The sequence below is a fragment of the Dasypus novemcinctus genome, chromosome 30, assembly GCF_030445035.2.
Source record: "Dasypus novemcinctus isolate mDasNov1 chromosome 30, mDasNov1.1.hap2, whole genome shotgun sequence".
Taxonomy (NCBI): Eukaryota; Metazoa; Chordata; class Mammalia; order Cingulata; family Dasypodidae; genus Dasypus; species Dasypus novemcinctus.
The window spans coordinates 41416898-41438886 of NC_080702.1; the positions used below are offsets into that span (position 1 = coordinate 41416898).

General features: G+C 34.9%; 1 protein-coding gene, 1 non-coding gene and 1 pseudogene across 2 annotated transcripts; 1 reads left to right on the forward strand and 2 right to left on the reverse strand.

The window, feature by feature from the left end:
• Positions 1–2848: 2848 nt before the first annotated feature.
• On the reverse strand, positions 2849–2955 carry LOC131276952 (U6 spliceosomal RNA). Its single transcript, XR_009184168.1, has one exon. It is a non-coding gene; the product is annotated as a U6 spliceosomal RNA (small nuclear RNA).
• A 1717-nt stretch (positions 2956–4672) lies between these two features.
• On the forward strand, positions 4673–5635 carry LOC131272971 (olfactory receptor 7A17-like). The gene has a single exon (XM_058290416.1). The coding sequence runs from the start codon at positions 4673–4675 to the stop codon at positions 5633–5635; it is 963 nt and encodes a 320-aa protein (XP_058146399.1).
• Positions 5636–19461: 13826 nt separating this feature from the next.
• On the reverse strand, positions 19462–21537 carry LOC131276840 (BTB/POZ domain-containing protein 10-like; annotated as a pseudogene).
• Positions 21538–21989: the final 452 nt, after the last annotated feature.

Sequence of the window (21989 nt, forward strand, 5' to 3'; positions counted from 1 at the left end):
CAACTTCTTTCTCTATAATTGTTAGAGAAATCAGGTTTTACACTTTCATACATATATGCATATATATGTACATATATATATACGTATATATATATATAATATTTTTATTAGAGAAGTTGTGAAATTATAAAGCAAGCATGCAAATGTGAAGAATTCCCTTACAGCACTTCCATAACACCTCCATACATTGTTGTAAAACATCTGTTACAGATTTCATTAATAAAAGGGGGGTATGGAAAAAAAGTAAACCAAAAGTACACTATAGACCATAGTTAATGGTAATAGTCTGATGATCTAATCTCATCCATTTTTTTGTTAGTTACTCAACAAACTTTTTTTCATCAAATGCTTCATGGTATGCACTAAATATTATTCTGGGAGCAAAGAGATGAACAACAAACACTTTGTTCCTTACATTAAAGAGATTATATCTAAATTGGTTTAAAAAAATAGAAATGAGTACATGGCATATCCTGAGGTGACTCTGAAATGCTCCAGAAGGACATCCAAAAGTTTGAACTCATCCTGTGGAGGTTAGTGAAGGCTTCATAAGAGACCTGGTAACTGTACTGAGACTTGAAGGAGGAAGTGGAGTAATTCCAAGAGGTGAAAGGGGTAGAAGCACACCAAGAAGAAATGATAAGGACAGGATGCTGCGATCAAAGTAACCATAAGATATGGATAGGTTTTAGCAATAGTTGTTAATATCTGTGAACAATGAGAGGCAGGAGATGACAAGTTGAACATGAGTCTTGATAGGTTGGCAGTAACCAGATAACAGGGATTTTTGTGTTTTGTTCACAAGTGGGACATTATGTTTAAAGTTATTGGAGAGTCCATGTGGGGTTTAGAGAAGTTCATGAAATGGCTTCCTCATTACAAAGCTCACTCTGGGTCATTGTGACTATTCCTCTTCTCAAATCCCTGGAGAGATGATTAGCAATGGAAATAATACAGTGGTTGAGAGAAAGGTGTGGGAGTGAAACTGTGTAGGGTTGAATAATTATGTATAGAATAATTCAGCATTATTTCTTTTGCATTTCACCTATAATTGTGCTTGTTAATAAAGTTAACTTTTTAAACTGTCAGATGTACAAAAATTTGCAAGGATAGTACGGAGTTTCCAAAACCATGCATTCACTTTCCCCTTCATTGATACCACCCATCCAGAATACTGTTAAAATTATTTGTCATAAATTCTTAGTCCATTTTTGATGGGGACAGTTTCTCAAACCATCATTATTTCTGATAAGCAAAATAGATTTTAGAAGTGCTGGCAGGCATTTTGTAAAATGTATCTTACTTTGGATTTGTCTGATAGTTTTCTCATACTAGACTGGGATTATGTGTGTTTGGAGGAAGGCACCAGTTGTGAAGTGCATTTTTCATCACATCTCATCCAGGATGCATCCTATTAATGTCAGTATCACTGTTGATGTTTACTGTGATCAACAGTGTTATGAGGTTCCGCCAGAGTCAAATTCCTAATGTCTCTGCCTTTCCAGATATCACCTTTGGTAAGACATCACTGGATGAAGTTGAGGAGCGGGAGGTATGCTCCACCTCCTTTAGAGAGCAATATCTGCATAAGTTATTGGAATACTTTCCCATAAGAGCTTTGTCTCTTTTTATTTATTTAGGCAATAATTTATTTGTATCAGGATGGATTTATAACATTTATTTTATACTTTGGGAGAGCAATAATACTATTTTATTTTTTCCATTCAATTTTTTCCAAAATTTTTTCCCATGGGAGTTCTTTAAACTATGTCCTTTGCCTCTAGAATGTACTCCATCACTGAGAGTTTTATTCTAGCAGCTACTTCCTTTCTGGTACTATGAGAAGCTCCAGGCTCTTCTTGTATATTTCTTTCCGCTGTACTAAAATTGGTCATTTCTCCAAGGCACCTCGTAATGGTGAATGGTGCATTAAAAGTATGGGCCAATGTTCAGCTCCTTTGTTTATTTAATATATTTTTAAAATTATATTAAAGAATGTTTAGATTGCATAAATGCTCCTGAAAAAGTATAAGTGATTCCCATATTATTGCTCCTCCCCTCCCACAATTTTCTAAATTTACAACATCCTTCATTATTGTGCTATGTTTACTAAAATTGATAAACACATACTGAAGCATTGCTACTAACCATGGGCAACAGCTTACATTTTAGTTCACACTTTGTCCCACGGAATTTTGTAAGTTATGACAAAATATATAATGGTCTGTGTCTGTCACTACAATGTCATGCACGACAAATCCAATGTTCTGAAAATACCCCTATAATATACCTATTCTTCCCTCTGGCATCCCTCAGAACTTCTGGCAGCCACTGCCTTTACATCAATGATAAGAGTTCTTCCATTGTTATAATAATATTAAATCTATAGTCAAACAATAAATTTTGCTCTTTAATTCTGGGGCAGCTAGACCTTCTCTGCTGAAAGACTAAGGAAATATGTGTGCATTTACATATATTAGTACATATTTCTACATGCAATCCTCTTTATCTATATTGATCTACATGTGCATTCATCCTGACGTATCTACCTCTAAATCATTATCACAGAGAAAAGTCTATCCTCCCTTCTTTGTTTATCTGTAAACTTCCACTCCACATTTGGAAGCATGTTATCTCACCTGCAACCCATTTGCTTCTGTGATTGACACAGACACAGAAGTAAAAGAATTGTTAACCCATACTCTGGTGGGATATAACTTTATCAAGTAGACTACAGAGCTTACGTACAGTGTGCATTGACTTCCTTTTTCATACTCTATTCATATCCAGTATTACTTCCTTTTTTTTTTGCCTTTTTAAAAAGTTTTATTAAACGTCTTTATAGAGCAAAAGTATGGAACACTTCACGAATTTGCATGTCATCATTGTGCAGGGGCCCTGCTAATCTTCTCTGTATCGTTCCAATTTTAGTATATGTGCTGCCAAATCGAGCACCAGTATTACTTCTTTCAGCACCTTTCTCACATCCCCTAAAGAGAGGGCATGTCATACATTGTAATACAGTCAGGTGGTTTTGAATATTTTGCATGTCATCCTGGGATTCCCTTAAGCTTCTAAATGAATTTTTAATTTGTATTCATCAATTTTCACTCTTGGTGTTAAAAATGCATGTCATGTGTTTACAATTACAGTGTTATACAGAATACTTTCACTGCTCTAAAAATATCCTCTGTGCTTCGTGTATTCATCTCATCTCCTCTCTCATTAAACCCTGTCAACAAGTGATCATTGATTAGTCTGGGTTATTTTGTCTTATCTAGAGGGGAATTTGAATCTTGGTTTATATCATATGTATATAATGTTTTTAACTTCATTTATTTCAGTTTGCAGCAGTCATTTGGGATTCATCTTCCCGTTTGTGGATAGATGGAACATTTCTTTTTTAACTCTGAGTATTTTGCTTTGTATAGGTATAGCACAGTGTTTATTCACCAATGGAAGGAATTCCTGGTTGCTTACAGATTTTGGAGAATATAAATAGATCTGCTAGAAACATCCATCGATGGGTGTTTGTGTGGACTTAAGTTTTCATATAAGCCACATACATACCTAAGAGCACAATTGCAGAATTGTATGGTAAGACGATACTTAGTATTGTAAGGAAGAGCTAAACTGTCTTCAGCTTCTACCATATTTTATTCTCACTAATAATGAACAAGAGCCTATATTGTGCCACATCCTTACCAGCAATTGTTATTTTTAGAGTTCAGTTTTTTAACTATCCTAATAAGCATGTGGTGAAATATCATTGTGGTTTCAAATTTGCAATTTCCTAATGCCAATGTTGTTGACCTCTTTTTGCTTATGCTTATGTGCCAACAGTATATCTTGTTGCTGGGGATTCTGTTCAGTACTTTTGCCAATTTTTCAATTGTGTGTTTGCTTTCTTAGTGTTGGGTGTTAAAAGGTATTTATATCTTTGAATACAAAGCATTTATCAGATATGTGTTCTTTAAATATTTTCCCCAATCCTATTGATTTTCTTTTCATTCCCTTATCAATTCTTTCAGAGTGTAGCAGTTTGATACTTCAAGAAAGTCAAAGTTATACATTTTCTTCTCTCTTTTTTCATGATTTGGCTATTAGATCAAAACTCTCATCTCCAAACCCTGGTCTCTAGATTTTCTTGTATATCTTATTCCAGAAATTTTATACATTTCATTTGACTTAAAAATGTATGATTGATATTGACCACATTTTTCTGTAAAATTTGGTAATATTAATTTTCATTTAAATATGGTACTACCATTACTAATAAATATTACTTCAAACTTTTTCATCAAAGGGTACAAAATTAGTGGTTAAAATATATGCTTAATAAAATAAATTCTAAGAGAATTTGTAGTGGAAAATATTGCGATGAGTACATATTTCCAATTATGGACAAGGATAGCGAGTCCCCAAAATTATTAAGGAGAAGTAGGAACATTTGCTTTCTCTGACATTTTCCATTAAAGCATACTAGATCTCTCTCTCTCTCTCTCTCTCTCTCTATATATATATATATATATATATATATATATATATATATACGAGGAAATCATGACTTTAATGTATATACGAGCCATAGAATTTATGATAATTTGTGGGTCATTGTTTGTGGCTATATTCTTATTGTTCTGGTCTCTTTTCTAGTAGTTTCATCAGGTACATGGAAAACCAAACACATGTTTTAGAATTTGTCCTCCTTGGTCTCTCAGAGGATACTGAATTGCAACTTCTTATCTTTGGACTGTTCCTGTCCATGTACCTGGTCATCATATTTGGGAACCTGCTCATCATCTTGGCCATCATTGCTGACTCCCACCTTCACACACCCATGTACTTCTTCCTCTCCAACCTCTCTTTTACAGATATCTGTTTCACCTCCACCACTGTCCCAAAGATGCTGCTGAACATCCAGACAAAGACCAAAACTATAACTTATGAAAACTGCCTCAGCCAGATGTTTTTTTTCATACTTTTTGGGCAATTAGAAATCTCCCTCTTGACTGCAATGGCTTACGACCGCTTTGTGGCCATCTGTCACCCTCTGCAGTACACAGTCATCATGAAACCCCAGGTCTGTGGCCTCCTGCTGCTGACATCCTGGTTATTGAGTGTTTGTGTCTCCCTTTTGCATGACTTAATGGTTTTGCGATTGTCTTTTTGTACAGAGTTGGAAATGCCGCAGGTTTTCTGTGAACTTAATCAGGTGATCCGACTTGCTTGTTCTGACACTTTCCTCAATGACCTAGTGCTGTATTTTGAAACTGGACTTCTCAGTGTTATTCCACTCATTGGAATCCTTTTCTCTTATTCTAAGATTGCATCCTCCATTTTGAGAATTTCAACAATGGAGGGCAAGTATAAAGCTTTATCAACTTGTGGGTCTCACCTCTCAGTAGTGACCTTGTTTTACAGTACAGGGCTTGGAGTTTATCTTAGCTCTGCTGCTACCAAAAACTTAAGGGCAATTGCAGTAGCCTCAGTGATGTACATGGTGGTCACTCCCATGCTGAACCCTTTTATCTACAGTCTTAGAAACAAGGACATAAAGAAGGGCCTAAAAAAACTGAGAAACATTCTCTCTATAAAAGGACACTTTGTGTCAAGTTTAGAAAAATGTTCATAACACAGAGGTCAAACACTAGGAGATCTAAATCTAGAAACTTTGTAAGTGACTAGAGAGATAATCTGTTATTCAATTTTCAGAATTTAATTTTTTAAAAATTTTTATATATTAAGGACACCTGTTTCTTCTGAATTATTTTACATCCTGAGATCTCTCCTTGTTTTCCCTCGAATCAGTATTGAAGGTAGAAACTGCTGTTTGGACATTCAGCAGTAAAATATTTAGCAAACATACTTCCATACATATATAATTATTGCAGGTACTGGAGGGATGAAGGTGTACTGCAGTCACTACCAGATGAAAGCAACTCATTGTATTGTATGATTTTTGTGAAAAATATTCTTACACCACAGGCTGTGGAGCAGCCTCCAGAGTTTTCATTCATTCATTCCAGAGAGATGTCACATCCTGAAAAGGAGACATCATATGATTTGGTTTACAATAATCACATTCCAACTCCAATTTGCTCCTTTCTCCTGCTCATTTCCAATGATACGATAAACGAAACTGTTCTCTGCGTAACAATCCCTGTTTCTTCAAAAATTGATGGTCTTAATGATTTCTGTGATTCTTCCAGGAATTTAAGATTGCCCTTTAAAAATTATTTTCATAGGTAGAGGAAATATCCAGGAAATTTCTCTTGGCACTTCCAAAATATTCAGTGTACATTTACAGATCATAAAATGCAATATGCATGCTTTCCCTATTTACAACTATGTCTTCTTCAACTATTTAACCAAGATAGTAGGACATAATTGTAGGTTTTTATATATACCTATTTTGTTCTTTGTGAGACAGAGTAAGGTGAATGCTTCATCCATCTCTTGATCTGAGGACCGTCACCACAACTGGCAAATCAGAATGCCACTTTGGGATTTGTGTTTGCTCTGAGTTGGGGGAAATATTTGGGGAAAAAATTGTTTTCATTTCACATTCTTTGGGAAACCTTTGAATTCAGTCTCATTTTTGTAATTCATTAGCTCACAGGTTCAGGCTCTGCTTTTAAATCATATCCACATCAAAACTGCAATATTCAAATAAGGCTATTTCATTCATGCCAGCTTATAAAATTTCCATGTTTTGATTGCACCATAATCTGAGATTTAAAAATCTTCAGCTTATCATTTCTATCTGGAAGTATCTCCTGTGCAAAGAAAAGACCCAGCTCATTTTACATTCCTTGAATCACTTTTCCCAGTAAAATAAATGATCACATAAATCAATTTTTCAAAATCATTCTTAGGCACTGTCTTTAGAGGTTACTTAAAAAATATGGAATGATTAAGTTAAACATTTTGCCTTTTAATATGTCCAAGGCAGATATGATGTGAGGAATATGCACCACCCAAATGACTCCTCTGGGCACTGAAACCATGGTATAAGGCCATCTGGGGTGTTAGCTCTCTCCTACCCTTTTCAAAACAGGTAATGCAGATTCACCATGGGTCCCACCAATTTGGTTTATAAGTGAGGGTAATGAAAAAAGTATTTCCCTCACCTTTAAGAAAAAGTAGGCTTTTGGGGGGATAAGTGAGCTTTCCTTTTATTTCCTTTTTAACTTTTACTTTGAAGCCTTAAATTTTACACCACAGGCTGTAGACTTGACAGGCTGGAAGCAGGTGAAGAACTAATGGAAACGTGTTAAAAAAAAAAAAAAAACTTCTCTGCTAGTAAACAGGCTTCATTTTTTTTTGTCTTTATTTTTTAAGGTTACGTTAAAAAATATGAGGTCCCCCTAACCCCACTCCTCCCATAAATACAACCTCCTCCATCATTACAGGACATTGATTGCACTTGGTGAATACATCTCTGAGCACTGTTGCATCACATGGTCAATGGTCCACATTATAGTTTAGTCTTCCCCAATCTACCCAGTGGGCCATGGGAGGACATGCAATGCCTGGTAACTGTCTCTGCAGTACCACCCAGGACAGCTCCAAGTCTTGAAAATGCCCCCACATCAAAACAGGCTTCTGAATGCATCACTATGGTCCACAAAGCAGGCAGGAGAAGTGGGCAAGGGGATGTTTTATCTGCCACAGCAGCTTTAATATACTGCTGATGTCTCTTTGGACTTGCAAATTGTTCCTATGCAGTTTATTTTATTTTTATTTAATCAAATAAACAAGAGATTTTTTTTCCCCATGTGAAAATATATTATGAATCATGTTTTTCCAAGTTATACATGCACTAGAGGTTTATGTTTATCCTCTGGAAACAGTGTCATTGATGTTCTCCCTCCCAAAAATTTGATGATAAATTCCCAGGCTCCTATCCTACATGAATGTCCTTTTGCAATCAGTTCATTTACCAAAAAGTTTACCTGTGTGACTTATTTTCTTCAAGCAGAAATCTCCACCTGTATGATTTATTTTCTTAATGAGAAATCTCCTAAATATCAGATGTAGGGAGAGTGGCAGAGACATTCAGCCTGGCTGTGTTGCGAGTGGCTAGATGAGCACACTCTCTAGTCCACACGCTTTTGGGCACACCCAAAAGATGGCACTCCAGAACTGAGCCAAATGTCTCAAGCCACGCCTCACCCTCCTCCCGTAAGCCCTCCACCTATCAGCTATGCCCCATAAGCCAAACCACTATATAAACACTGCAACTTCCTGAATAAAGCAGACGTGCATCATGAACCCGACTCTGGAGTGAGTTTATCTCCGTCGTCCTTACCCCAATGAGCCTCCCTCATTCAACAACTATAAGCACATGTAGTGGATTTACTTAGGCTTCTGCTATTACAGGAGAAACTGCAAAACATGTTATCCATCATTGTCTTGCTACTATGGCTATTATGGGTGTGCCTAGTAAGATTAAAACTGACACTGGACCTGCATATATTAGTAAATCATTTCTTAATTTCTGTAAAGCATGGAATATCCAACATAGTACTGAAATCCCCTATAATCCCCAAGTACAATCTATCATAAAAAAACTAATGGCATTTTAAAAACCTATTTGTATAAATTTTTAAATAAAAAAGGGGGACATGATGGTATTCTGGTACTGAAGGACCAATTGGCAATAAGCTTTATTTACTTTAAATTTTCTTAATGTATATGATTCAATAACACCTGCTGAACAGCATTATGCTTTGAATAAAGAAAAGGTATTGTGTAGACCAGCTGCATATCAGCCTATATACTGGAAAGATGTATTGAGTAATAATTGGGAAAAAGGAAGATAAAATATGGGGGCGAGGCTATGCTCTTGTCATTACAGAAGACGGGGAACTAATTTGGCTACCAGCTCGATGGATTAAACCATGCATACTGGAGAAGAAAGAGAATGTTGATGATGATTTCTCCTCTTCTGATCATATTAATGGTAACTCTGGGTCATGCAGGTGAAAATCATACTTATTGGGCTTACATTCCTAACCCACCTCTGGTATGTGCTCTAAAATGGGGAGACCCATCATTTCCTATATTTTTGAATAAAACATATGTGTTTCCTGGGCCTATACATGATAGACTACCCTTAAAACCTGATGAGGAAGGAAAGAAAATATATAACCTTACTCTTCATATTGACCATAAACAATTATGTGTAGGAAAATGTCCTCCCTGTATACAAAAACAAAATCGCACTATGATAACTATGAAAGCTAATGGTACCGAATTATTAATAATGGTATTTCCATCATTCAATTCTTTTCTGACCAAGACACAGAATTATAATTGTCCACCCCAAGAAGCTGGAGAGAAAGAAAGATGGCAAGAATGCCATACAGGAAGAGGATCTGTCATTTTTAGTGATTTCCTTGGAATAGTTTAGGATAGTGTTCCTATGGGTAATAACAGTTATTACCAGTTATTAAGAGTTATTACCAGTAATAACAACAGCAGATTTGCTTGGAATGGACTTAACAATAAAAGTCAGGTAATCAATAATATGCAACATACCTTTTCATGGCCTATGAATGAACAAATTATATTTACTAATAAATATATTTTGTGGAAATACAAAATGGATATTGGCTCCTTGGGCTAATGACACCTATAATCATAATATACAAAATAAATTGTGGAAAATATTTCTTGGAATTGCCCCTCCATATGAATGGTTGGGTAGTGAAAATAGGACAGGATAGTATTTGGCCCTTAATTAAGAATTTCATCTTAAAGCCTGTGTTAGAGATCCATTTGTTTTCATAACTGGTAAGATAACTCTTAGGAATGATTCATTGTTTTATGAAAATGGTGCTTTCTGTACTTGTCTATCCATGGCAGCATGGAGATATAATAACAATGGCAAGAAGAAGAGGTTTCTGGATACATGTAAGAATGAAGCAGATTTGGCAATCCTCTCCTGAATGCCATTTGCTGCTTCACATGGCACAAGAATTTCTGAAGCCAACAAAACATTTTATTGGACATGAAACCATGCAAACACAGTAATATGTACATGATTGGCATAAAACCCCTAGTGATTTGTGGCATAGCCAAGAACACATTGATGAGCAGTTGAATAATTGGGTAAATGATTTAGAATCAGCAGTTTTGCATATTGGAGATCAATTGTATAATTTAAACTTGTTAAGGATGTTGAAATGTGATTGGAATTAAAGCAACATTTTTATTAATCTTCTTGCTTATAATTCAACAGATATAGAATGGGAAAAATTTGAGAATCATTTATTAGGCCATAGAAGTAATATCTCTCTGGAAATAATTGAATTACAAAGAAAAATATTAGAAATGTATCATAATCAAATTCATGTAGCTGATGATAAGGATTTTTTTTTTCAGACATGATTTCACATATTACAAAGTTTAATCCAGTTAATTGGTGGAAATCACAGCATTTCCTGTCAGATTTAGGAATAGGGCTAATCATATTTGTTCTGTTCCTCATGATTTTTCCCTGTGCCAGATAGTCCTTTCGAAGAAAATTGCAAAGTGTAACATCTATGGAACATACAAATAATCTGGTGCTGACAAAAGAACTTCAATAATTTCCCCAAGTTGAAGAGCTTGACTGGTAGCCAATGATGGGTAAGACTCTTGAGAGAAGAGCAACCTAAGACAGGCACAGTCACCTTGGCTAAAACAAAAAGGGGGAAATGTTGGAAGCAAAAGACCTAATGGTCTTTCAGGAAGAGTCATGCTGTTTCCATGGCTATCCTTTTAACATAAGGAATGCAGCAATTAAGCCTTTTGTGGCCAGGAGAAATATGAGCAAATAAACTTTGCAGTTTGAAAGGAATACTAAATCCTTATACTCTGAGGTAATTTCTTTAATTTATGACTATTATTAATGTGTAGCTGCATTGCTTGTTATCATGATAGCTTGAGTATATAGAGAGCCACTTGTAGATAATGAAGTTGTCTGATGAGTCTCTACTCACAGATCCCCTGATCCCTTCTCTCTTTGTCTTCATTCCTGATACCCTTCAGTCCCAAGTCTTCTACACTAAACTGATCCCATCTCTTAATCTATTACAATGAAAACTATAACCCATGTTTAGTAGTAAAGCTCCAAAATGTTTGAATCAATTGTAACAAATATAGCACAGTAATGAAAGATGTTGTTAATGTGGGAAAATGTGGAAAGTTTAAGGAGTGGGGCATATGGGAATCCCTTATATTGTTATGTAACTTTTATGTAATCAAAGTATCTTTTAAAAAATTAAAAGTATTTTTTAGAAAAGAACAAGAAGTGGACATTCAACTAGGGAGGTTTATACTGACTTTAAAGCTCTTTAAGTTACTAATGACTTCCCCTCCCATCATGCATACTGCAGGCTACACAATGTCCTGAGATCATGCATTATGAGAAAGCACCATTTAAGCTTTTTATAAATATCATCTCATTTAATTTGTTGTAATATGATGTATTTAGTATTATTTTTTATTTGTTACATATGAGGAAGGAAGGATTTACAGAAACTAGGTATCAAGCTCAAAAGTCACAGATGTAATGAAGAATTAGAGTAGGGTTTGAACCAAGCCTGTCTAAAGTGAGTACAGTCCCTTAGGCATCACATTGTATTCACCGCATCGAATATGCTAGTAATAAAAATTAAACCTCAAAGACATCATGAGTTCTTTCCAATAAAACTACTTCAGGTCAGGTACTCCCCAAATAAAGAATGTTCAGTCTCTGGTTTATGCAGCCTCAACACACACACCAGAAAACAAAATGTAAGACATGATTGGACAAGTCACTTTACATTTTTAAGTAACTTTTTAAATTCATATCCTTTCTACCTCTTGGCAATTGCAGTTTGTCAAAGTGATTATAGAGAAATTAGATTTCATGGATATTTTAATTTTGCTTCCATTGGTTATTCCTGAAGTTGAGCATGTTTAAATATTTATAATTTTTGTTCTCTGAATCATTTATTTGCATCCTTTGCTTTTTTAACTTCTTTAGTATGTTTTATTTTATTTACCACTTTTTTATTTTTTAATTCAAAGAGTTGTAGTTTTAGAGAAATATCATGTAAAAAATAGAATATTCCTGTGAACCACCCAATTGTTCAATTTTAATTACTGTGGTACCTTTGTTACATTTGATTAAAGAATATAAAAATTGTATTAACCATAGTCCATTACTTACATTAGGAATTTTTTTTTCTTTTTTTACATCTAGATTGTTATGCTTTGGAATATCAAATATGTTCTGAATATTTCCCTGAGCTTGTCATTTGTGGAATAATTTCTTTATAATATTTTTTTCAGGTCTTTACAGGCTTCTGTACTTCATTTATGTGTTCAATTTTACCCCATTGATTTTCATTTATCTCAGTTTATGCTCAGAGTGTTAATCTATTCTTTCCTCTAGAAGCCTTATGCTATTTTTAGCTTTCCACCAATTTCAGTTCATGGCAACTGATGTTAAGATGTGGATTTAATTTTATTCCATTCCAAAAAATGATCAATTGAACAAAGGTATTTATTTTTAAATCCTTCCTTTACTCATTGATTTTGATGGCACTCTTTATATTTAGTCAATTTACTTTGCTTTATTGATATATCTATTTAGAATTAAGCAAATTTTTCAATGTTTTATCAGCATGGCTGATTTTAATGAGTGGGAAAAATATTTCAACTTTATTTCTGTTTTAAAAAATTATCATCCCAATATTTATTTTGTGGAAAAACTAAGTTGCCTATACCTTTTTTTTTTTTTTTTTTTTTTGGTGTTGTTAACAGCTGAATACTGATTTGACCAGAATGGCAATGTACGCAGACTAATCACCAAACTCACAGATATGCCAGGAACTCTGGGATTACCAAGATTATTAGTCCTTATCACTGATGTAATGAATTACAACAGACTTAGTGACTTAAGCAACACAAACTTATTGCTGTTCAGTCTTGGATGTTAAACTTCCAAACTGATCTTCATCTTTCCAAAAATTGCATGGCTGTGCTCTTTTCTGGAAGCTATAAGCAAGGGTCCATTGTTCAGGTTCTTTATTTTTTGTCTTTTTTTTTTTTAATGTTACATTAAAAAAATATGAGGTCCCCATATACCCCTCAAGACCCGCACCCCTCTCCTCCTCCCATAACAACATTCTCCTCCATCATCATGAGTTATTCATTGCAATTGGTGAATACATCTCTGAGCACTGCTTCACCTCATGGTCAATGGTCTGCACTATAGCCCACACTCTCCCACAGTCCACCCAGTGGCCATGGGAGGACATACAATGTCTGGTAACTGTCCCTGCAGCACCACTCAGGACAACTCCAACCCCCCAAAATACACCCACATCACAACTCTTCCTACCACTCCCTATCCCCAACAGCCACCATGGCCATATTCTCTACACTAGTGCCACAATTTCAATTACTAATCAAAATAGTTCATGAATAGAATATCAGTAAGTCCACTCTAATCCATATTCTATTCCTCCATCCTGTGGACCTTAGAATGGTTGTGTCCAGATTCTTTGAGGATGTCAATTTTCCTTGACTCAAGACCCTGTTCCATTTTCAAAACCAGAAATGACCTCTGAGTCTTCTTTCATGGCATCACTGTGACACTCATGGTTCTGCTTCCTCTTTTACATTTTGTCCCAACTAATAATCCAGTATAAGTTCCCTATCTACCGGTCAGCTGATTGATTACATTAGTGACATCTGCTAATTTTGTTCCTCTTTACATATTCAGAAACTCCAGGGATTATTTCATAGGCTTCGTTGGAAAGACGAACATGCACCACTCCATAAACTTCATATTTGGCCACAGAGATGTAATCTGCAGTCTGTTACATGAGTTATTAGGAAAACATGTAATTTCTTCATTTAAAAAAAGGCAGACTCATGCATACACTGTAAAATAAATAAGCCATAAAATAAGAATAAACTTCGCATTATTCCATTTATATAAATTTCAGAAACTCAAGTATAACCTCTGGTGTTAATATTCTGAATCTTGGTTTTCCTAAGGGTGGAAAGGGTGATAACAATCGGGAAAAGCAATCCTTAATGGCTGGTCATAATTCTTTTTAGGTCTGAGTTCTGGTCCCATGGACTAAATTCATTTTTTTAATCTATTTTTTAATTAGTTGATGTTATGAAATGGCACTTTTCCGTATAGATGTTATATTTCACAAAAGGGAATTTTGACAAGGACCCATCCTTCACCTCTCTTTGTACAAATCCCTAAATCTACTCACAGTCTTCCTCACTATGATGTGAATTAAGTATCTGGTGGTGAAGCAGAAAATCTGTGACCAGTAAGATGAAAACATATATTGAGGAAATTAAAGGAAGATGGAATTCTTAACAATATCTTGAGCTACAATAACAGGCCTGAAATTCCTATTCGCAGACATATGAGGTGTGGATAAATAACCCCCTAAAATTTAGCATCTCTTTTTATTCACCTATCTGCTATTTATGTTTGAATGTCAACCCTAACTAGATGCACTAGATACACTGCTCTCATCTATTTCAATTTTTTTTTAATACAATGGCCTACTAAAAAGAGAGCTGCCTGGGGATAAAAATGGTTTGATTTTGTGTTATTTTGTAATAATCATAACAGTGATATAGCACTTTATGTTTTAGAAAAATACTGCACATTATGGAATGCCATGAGAAAGAGCTAGACATACAGAGTAGAGCTACAAATACAAGCATATATCATGAACCTTGCCATATTGGAACAAAACTGAACTGAGATAGTTTTTAGGCACATATGAGCACTATTAGTATGGAAAGTCTCTTCATCTACAAAGCACTATATAAATGGAGACAATCAAGAATCTGAGTTATAACATGAGTCAATTTCCACCAAGAACATCATCACTATACTGATAAAGCCCATGAATGTAATGAATAATGGGGTGGTGTCATCTTGCCTGCTGAACATCAGCCTAAGACTAATATATCTATTCTCAATGCATTGCAATACAACCAGGAAAATTTCCCCTCCACTAGCCTACAAATGTGAGGGAAACAAAGCCCACCATCCTGTGGTGCATCACCATCCCAAGTGCGGTCCATGAACCAGGGGCATCAGCCTCACCCGGGATATCAACAGAAAGGAAGATTCTATGGCCCCATCTCACACCTGCTGAGTAGAAGTCTGCATTTCACAGGTCAACAGGTGATTTGTTCAGTCAGTAAAGATTAGGAATCAGTGGTCTAATGTACCCAAGAGTAAATAAGGACAGAATTGATCAGAGGCAAGGCAGGGTAGAAGCTAGAAGAGATGGTGAGAGTGAAAAAAAATTTTAGATAATCTAGTCATTGATAACCTTGTAAAGGATCACAGTAATTGAACATGTTTCTGTGGTATTAAAATTACACAAGTGGAGAGGAAGTTGATTGCTTAAAATATATAAAAAGTCTCATTATGGGGCAAGATTAGAAGGGTTGAGAAATATTAGCCTAGATGTATGGAAAAAGAGAAGGTTTTGGTAACAGATAAGCCCTAAAAGACAGAGGAAGACATAGACAGGAGTAGCCCATTTAAGTCTCCAGCTCTGGGTGGGGTTTCTGGATTCACCAAATCCTATTCTCTCTCAACTCCAGTTCTATACTTTGCTCATTCACAAATTCAATGTCACAGATTATGTCTTAGTTTTCCAGGATGCTAGGGCAAAGAACACATGCTGGATTGGTTTAAACAATAAGAATTTATAGGTTATGGCCAAAAGTCCAGCATGGGAAAGACCATTTTTCTCCCAGCTTCAGTAGTTGTGTTGTGGTACTTCAATGCACAAGGCAGTTTCATTAGTTTCCCCTTCTGTGTGCCCCTCTGACTTCTACTTTTTATAATGTTTCCATCAATATGAATAAAGAATCACACTGAGTCTTTTGGGATTTATCTAAACAGGATCTTAGAAGATTCTACTCATAAAGGAGCCCACACCTTAACTGATAATATGTTTTCAAAACCTCCTACTTCCAAGTGGATTTATATCCTCAGGAAGAAGTATTACATATAAAAACATGACTTTTGAGGGTATACATAATATGATCTACCACAGTCAAACGTTTGGACCCCAAAATACTTGTTCTTCCTTCATGATAAATTCACCCTTTCACCATATCCTGAAAGCCTCACAAAGTAAGCAGTGGAATTAGTCCATCTTCTGGGAAAATTCCTTCCATATGTGAACCTTTGGAACCTAGGAAAGAGATTCTTGTATCCAAAATAAAGCAGAAATTTATTTTGCTTTAATGAAACATTTCAATTCCAGATGGGAGAAATTGGAATGAAAATGGAGACACCATGCCTGACAAAAGTCTGAATCTTACCCGGTTAATCTCCATTAGATTTCAAGTTGTGTCATTTGTGGACTGAAGTTTTATCCTTTGGGCCTGCTGGATAGAAAAATCCATTGTTTTCAATGCTCTGAAACTTACAACCTATTAATTCTGTTTGCTTGAGAACCATAAGTCACGCAGTTTTCCCTTCTCTTCAGCTAGGACCTCCAGGGATGGAGGGTTTTTCTTTACTTTTCCAACAAGAAACAGCATATCCACACTTAAAATCTTATGGTCCTAATTTTTATTTGTCTATCTTTATAATGTATTTAAATGTTGAATACAGAAAATCATCTAGCATTCTATCATAATTTCATTCCTGGTCCCAGCTTATACTTACAGATGAATTCAGAATAATATACCCACTTGCTGTGACAATACTATAATTATTATAAATGTGTAAGCTAATTAATAGTTAACAAGTTATCAAAGTTCATACAACAATTCCAGGAACAGGAGGTAAGTTTACACCTTGATTTATATTGATAAATTCATCTTAACTACTCCATTGGATCTCCAATTATTGACTGTGGGTGAGGATAAACCGTGTTTGTTCTCTCTAGAATATTATTTTCCCATTTTCAACAAAGGGTGCTAAATCCAATTTCTTGTGGTCGAAAATATACTGTTGAAGCAATGAAGTATGAAAATCAGCTTCAACCAGTTAGTTGGAGCTATGCAGAAGAATCCCCTGGCTGTCTTCACTTCAACTTGCTTAATTGACATAGTAAAATTCCCCTCAGGTTGTAGATTCATCCTCTCCTTTTTGCTCATGCAATGTGTGTACGTGTGGTTTCCTGAACATACTAATCATACAATTATATAACTAGCCATGTATTCCCATCCATATGACTAAAAACTAATGCATAACCAAAGCAAAGGCTAAGTAATAACTTAAGTATTTAAGCAAGAGTAAAACCACAGCATGTAGATACAGGTCATAGTTGCTTTAGACCAAACTTGTCTCCTGTCTGGAGACATAATATAGATTTTCCTACCTCTCATGTTAAGGTTTCCTTTTTTTTTCCTGAACATATCTGGTTATCCCAAAATGCCTAGCTTTTTGGCCTAACAGTTGCTTAAATTTACAAACTGAGTATAAGGGTTGGGACATTGTTGGGACCCTGTAAAAATTCTTCTAGTTCTCAGTCTCTCAGCCAGTGGTTCTCAACATGGGTGATTCTGTACTCCTGTGGCTATATAGAAATGCCTGGAGTTATTTATGTTCCATCAACAGGGGAAGGAGGGTTACCAATAATATTTTAGTAGGCAGAGACCAGGGATATTGTTGCATAGCCTACAAACTTATAACATCCTACAACCATCCTACAACATTCTATAGGATTCAATGTAATTCAGTAAAATTGCACAACCATAAGTCCTCTTTAGAATGTTTAAAACCCTAATTTCTATTATACTATTTCTTTCTTTTTTGAATTTTCTATATGTTAAGGAATTTACGTGTTAACAAATATCTCTTCTAGTTCCTGCTTTCAATTCCTAGAAGTGAAGTTGCCATCTCTGTTAGTAATTTAATTCTTAACTTTCTGAGAAACCACCTAAATTTGTCCACAGTGGCTACTCCATTTTGCATTTCCACCAACAATGAATAGGAAAACTCTTTCTTATTTCTCACATTTATAGGTATTGTCTTCTTTAAATTGTTGATACCTTTTTAAGTGATTAGTATTATTATCCCTTATTTGAAGACAGAAGGTAGGTAACTAGCTCCAATTAACAGGTGTGGTGAAAAGGCAGAGACAGAATTTAAACTCAGAACTGTCTAAACTGAGGACACTCCCTTTGGCATCACATTATATTAGCTCAAATGAACCATGATAGTAATAGTTACGACTTAAAAGAAAAGTCCGTTTCCTTTAAACTCCCTCTCTTGGAAGTCTGCTCTCTTGACAAAGAAGATCTGACTCTGGTGGATGCAGCATTAAACCAAACTGAACCAAAATAAAATGTAAGAAACTTATTAGAATAAAATACCTTCCACTGGCAATCCACAGCTTCCATAATTTAGCATATTGGTTGATAGGGAAATTAAGTTTACTGGCTGATTTGAGCATATTTTAAAATTTAAAATTTATTTGGATTTTTCTGGCTGAGTCTTTGCTTCATATCCTTTGGTTGTTTAATTCTTAAGTATTTTTTACTCCTATTTAGAATAACATTTTATTTAAAATAACATTTTAAATATGTACATCATTATGTTTTGTAAGGTCTGATATGTGAAATATTATATATGTGTTCTAAATACGTTCCTTAATTTTTCAAATCTTCATCATTTTTATATTGTTTTTGACATCTAGTTGAGTTTATAAAAAGAAATGGAATTTTGTTTTGATGACAAATTTGATTTTACAATCTTTTAGTACATGAATAGTGAACCCATCAATTTTCTACCCTGTAAAGCTTAAGGAAAAACTCATTAGTAAATAAATATCTTTCAACAGATTAGGGGTAAGGCATAATGGATAATAAACCACCCCTGATGTTCATACTCCCTGCATGTGACTTATTCTAAAAGGGTGAAAACAGCACTGGTGAGACCTGATTTGGTAATGTATGGGCTTTGCTCACATCCTAATTATTTCAAACAAGCCCAAAGATACTTATTTTGTGTACATCCATGGACAGAAAACTATATACATTTTACTGAAGGAATACTTTGATAGAAGGACTTGTTTAGTTTGTATTGCTCATCAGAACCACAAAATTTGCTTGAACCATTCCATTTAGACACCATTTATAAAATGCGACCATATTCTGCATTTTACCTGGGATGTTACAAATGTCAATCTAGCCTGAAAGTTCCTAAGTCGCCAATTTCCACCATTTCTGAAATGTTCTAGATATGTGAAAAAGGACACCCCCCCAGAAACAATTTCTCAACTCTACTGGTAAACAAATGCATTTTTATAACTGGAACTCAGGATACTAGAATTGTACTCACTTTTAAAACCATTCAGCTTCCTTTGTTCTTTAAAAAAACCTCCACTGCAATAATCTAAATCTTGTTATGTGCATCTCACAGTAAAGAAGAGTGGACTTGCAGTGCAGAACGTGGAGAGTACAACGTTACTGTGAAGAGTAGTGTACTATGCTTTCAAGGAACATCTGCACCACAGCATCGAGGTCATTGTGGAGGAAAGAGGGATGATGGGAAGAATATCCAGTTCATCTATTTGTGGAGTTGAGTGCATGACTATTACCCTATACTGGGGAATGTCTGCAGCAGCTGCTGCAAGGTTGAAGGTAGATTTATGCTTTACACAGTGAATGTCCACATGCAGACACTTTCCTTCTTACTTCTCCCTGTACATTAGAATAAATTGTCTTTGAACATAGTTGTGAATCACTTCTGGGCATTCCCCAGGCATTTTCTTTACTTTTTCTTTGTTGATTGGATAGGCTTCCACTCTAAATCTAATCTTAAGACCCCTCAGCTTTTAAACTGAAGTGGTCACATCCCTGTTTTCAATGTACTGGAAATATCTATAGTTTTTTTACTGTAAATAATTTGTGAGTACTATTTTCCAGTATGTGGTGAGTATTGTTCATCCATATCAGCCACATCAACTTCTTTAAGCAACACTATGTTACATTCTCATAACCCACTTTTGTCACTGACTACTATAGCAGTGAAGATCATTTCTTCCAGATGAAAATCAAATTGTCTATGATCATGATCATGCATTAAACCACTGAGATTTCTACATTTAGTAGTGCAATTTTCAAAGAGATAGAGATTGTTGCATGTTTCTTTCAGTTCAGAAATAGATATGTCATCAGGACAATAGGTTATTTCTGTTTAATAGTAATCCAGAATAGCTCATAACAGTGTTACTTTTATTTCTCCCTTCCCAATTTGGATGTCTTTTATACATTTTTGTTGTTTAAGTGTCTGAAAAAGTACTTCTAACATAATGTTAAACAAAAGTGATGATGTCTTGTCTTGTTCCAGATCTTAGAGGGAATGCATTTAGCATTTTACAATTGAATATGTTATCTGTGGGTTTTCATACTTATATCCTTTTTCATATTGAGGAGGTTTCCTTCTATTTTATCTTTACAGTATTTTTATCAGGAAATGGTGCTGAATTTTGCCAAATGATTTTTCTGCATCAATAGAGATGATCACGTTTTTTTTTTTCTTTTTATCTGTTAATACAGTGTATTACATTGATTGGTTTTCTTATGTTGAACTATCCTTGCACAGCAGGGTTGAAACCAACTCGGTCCTGGTGTATAATTTATTTGATGTGTTGTTGAATATGATTAGCTACTATTTTATTGAGGATTTAAGCATCTAGCTTCATTAGAGAGATGGATCTATAGTTTTCCTTTCTTGTGGCATCTCTTTGTGGCTTTGGTTTTAGGTTGATGTTGGCATTCTAGAATGAGTTAGACAATATTCCCTCTACTTCTATATTTTTTGAAGAGGTCAAGTAGGATTTTTCTTACTGCTTTCTGGAAAGTTTGGGTAATTCACTTGTGGAGCTATCTGGTCCTGGGCTCTTCTTAGATGGAGAACTTCTATGGTTAATTCAATCTCATTACTTGTGATTGGACTGTTGAGTTCATCAATTACTTCTTTGGTCAATGTAAGCTGCTTCTATGTTTCTAGGAATGTGTTCAGTTCATCCAAGATGCCCATTTAGTTGGCATAAAATTTTTCAAAATATCCTCTTATGATATACTTTATTTCTGTTGGGTCAATGGTGATATGCTTTTCTTTGTTTCTTCTTTTATGTATTTGCTTCTTCTTTCTTTCTTTATTATTCTAGCTGAGGATTTGTCAATTTCATTAATCTTCTCAAAGAACCAGATTTTGGATTTGTTAATTTTTGTAGGGTTTTCCTATTGTCAATTTCATATATCTCTGCTCTAATATTTGTTATTTACTTCTTTCTACTTGTTTTGGGATAAGTTTGTTGTTCTTTTTCTAATTCCTCCTGGGGTGTATTTATGTCTTTGATTTTCACTGTTTCTTCATTTTTAATAGTCATTTATAGCTATAAATTTCCCTCTCAGGACTTTTTTTGCTGTATCCCATGGGTTTTGATGTATTGTGCTGTCATTATAATTTGTTTCAAACTGATTACTGATTTCTTCTGCAATTTCATCTTTGGACCACTGATTGTCTAAGAACATGTTGTTTAATTTCCATATCTTTGTGCCTAATCTGGGTCTCTGACCCTTTACAGATTTCCAGCTTCATTCCACTGAAGACAGGGGATTTACATTGCATAATTTCAATCTTTCTAAATTCATTGAGTTTGTCCTGTGGCTTCACATGTGGTCTATCATGAAGAATGTTCCATGTATGTTCAAGAGGAATGTATATACTGCTGCATTGGGGTATAATGTTCTGTATATATCTATTAGGTCTAGATCCTCTAATATATTATTCAAGATCTTGTTTTCTATATTGAGCCTCTGTCAAGATGTAATGTGTAATGGTAATAATAGTGTATTAAAGTCCCCCACCATAATTGTAGAGACCTCTACTTCTCCACTTAGATTTTCCAAGTTTTGCCTCATGTATTTTGAGTCACCCTGATTAGGTTCATAAATGTTTATGATTGTTCTTTCTTCTTCAGAAA

Excerpts from the sequence above, each read along its gene's own strand:
- LOC131272971 (XM_058290416.1), top strand. The coding sequence starts at position 4,673 with ATGGAAAACCAAACACATGTTTTAGAATTTGTCCTCCTTGGTCTCTCA.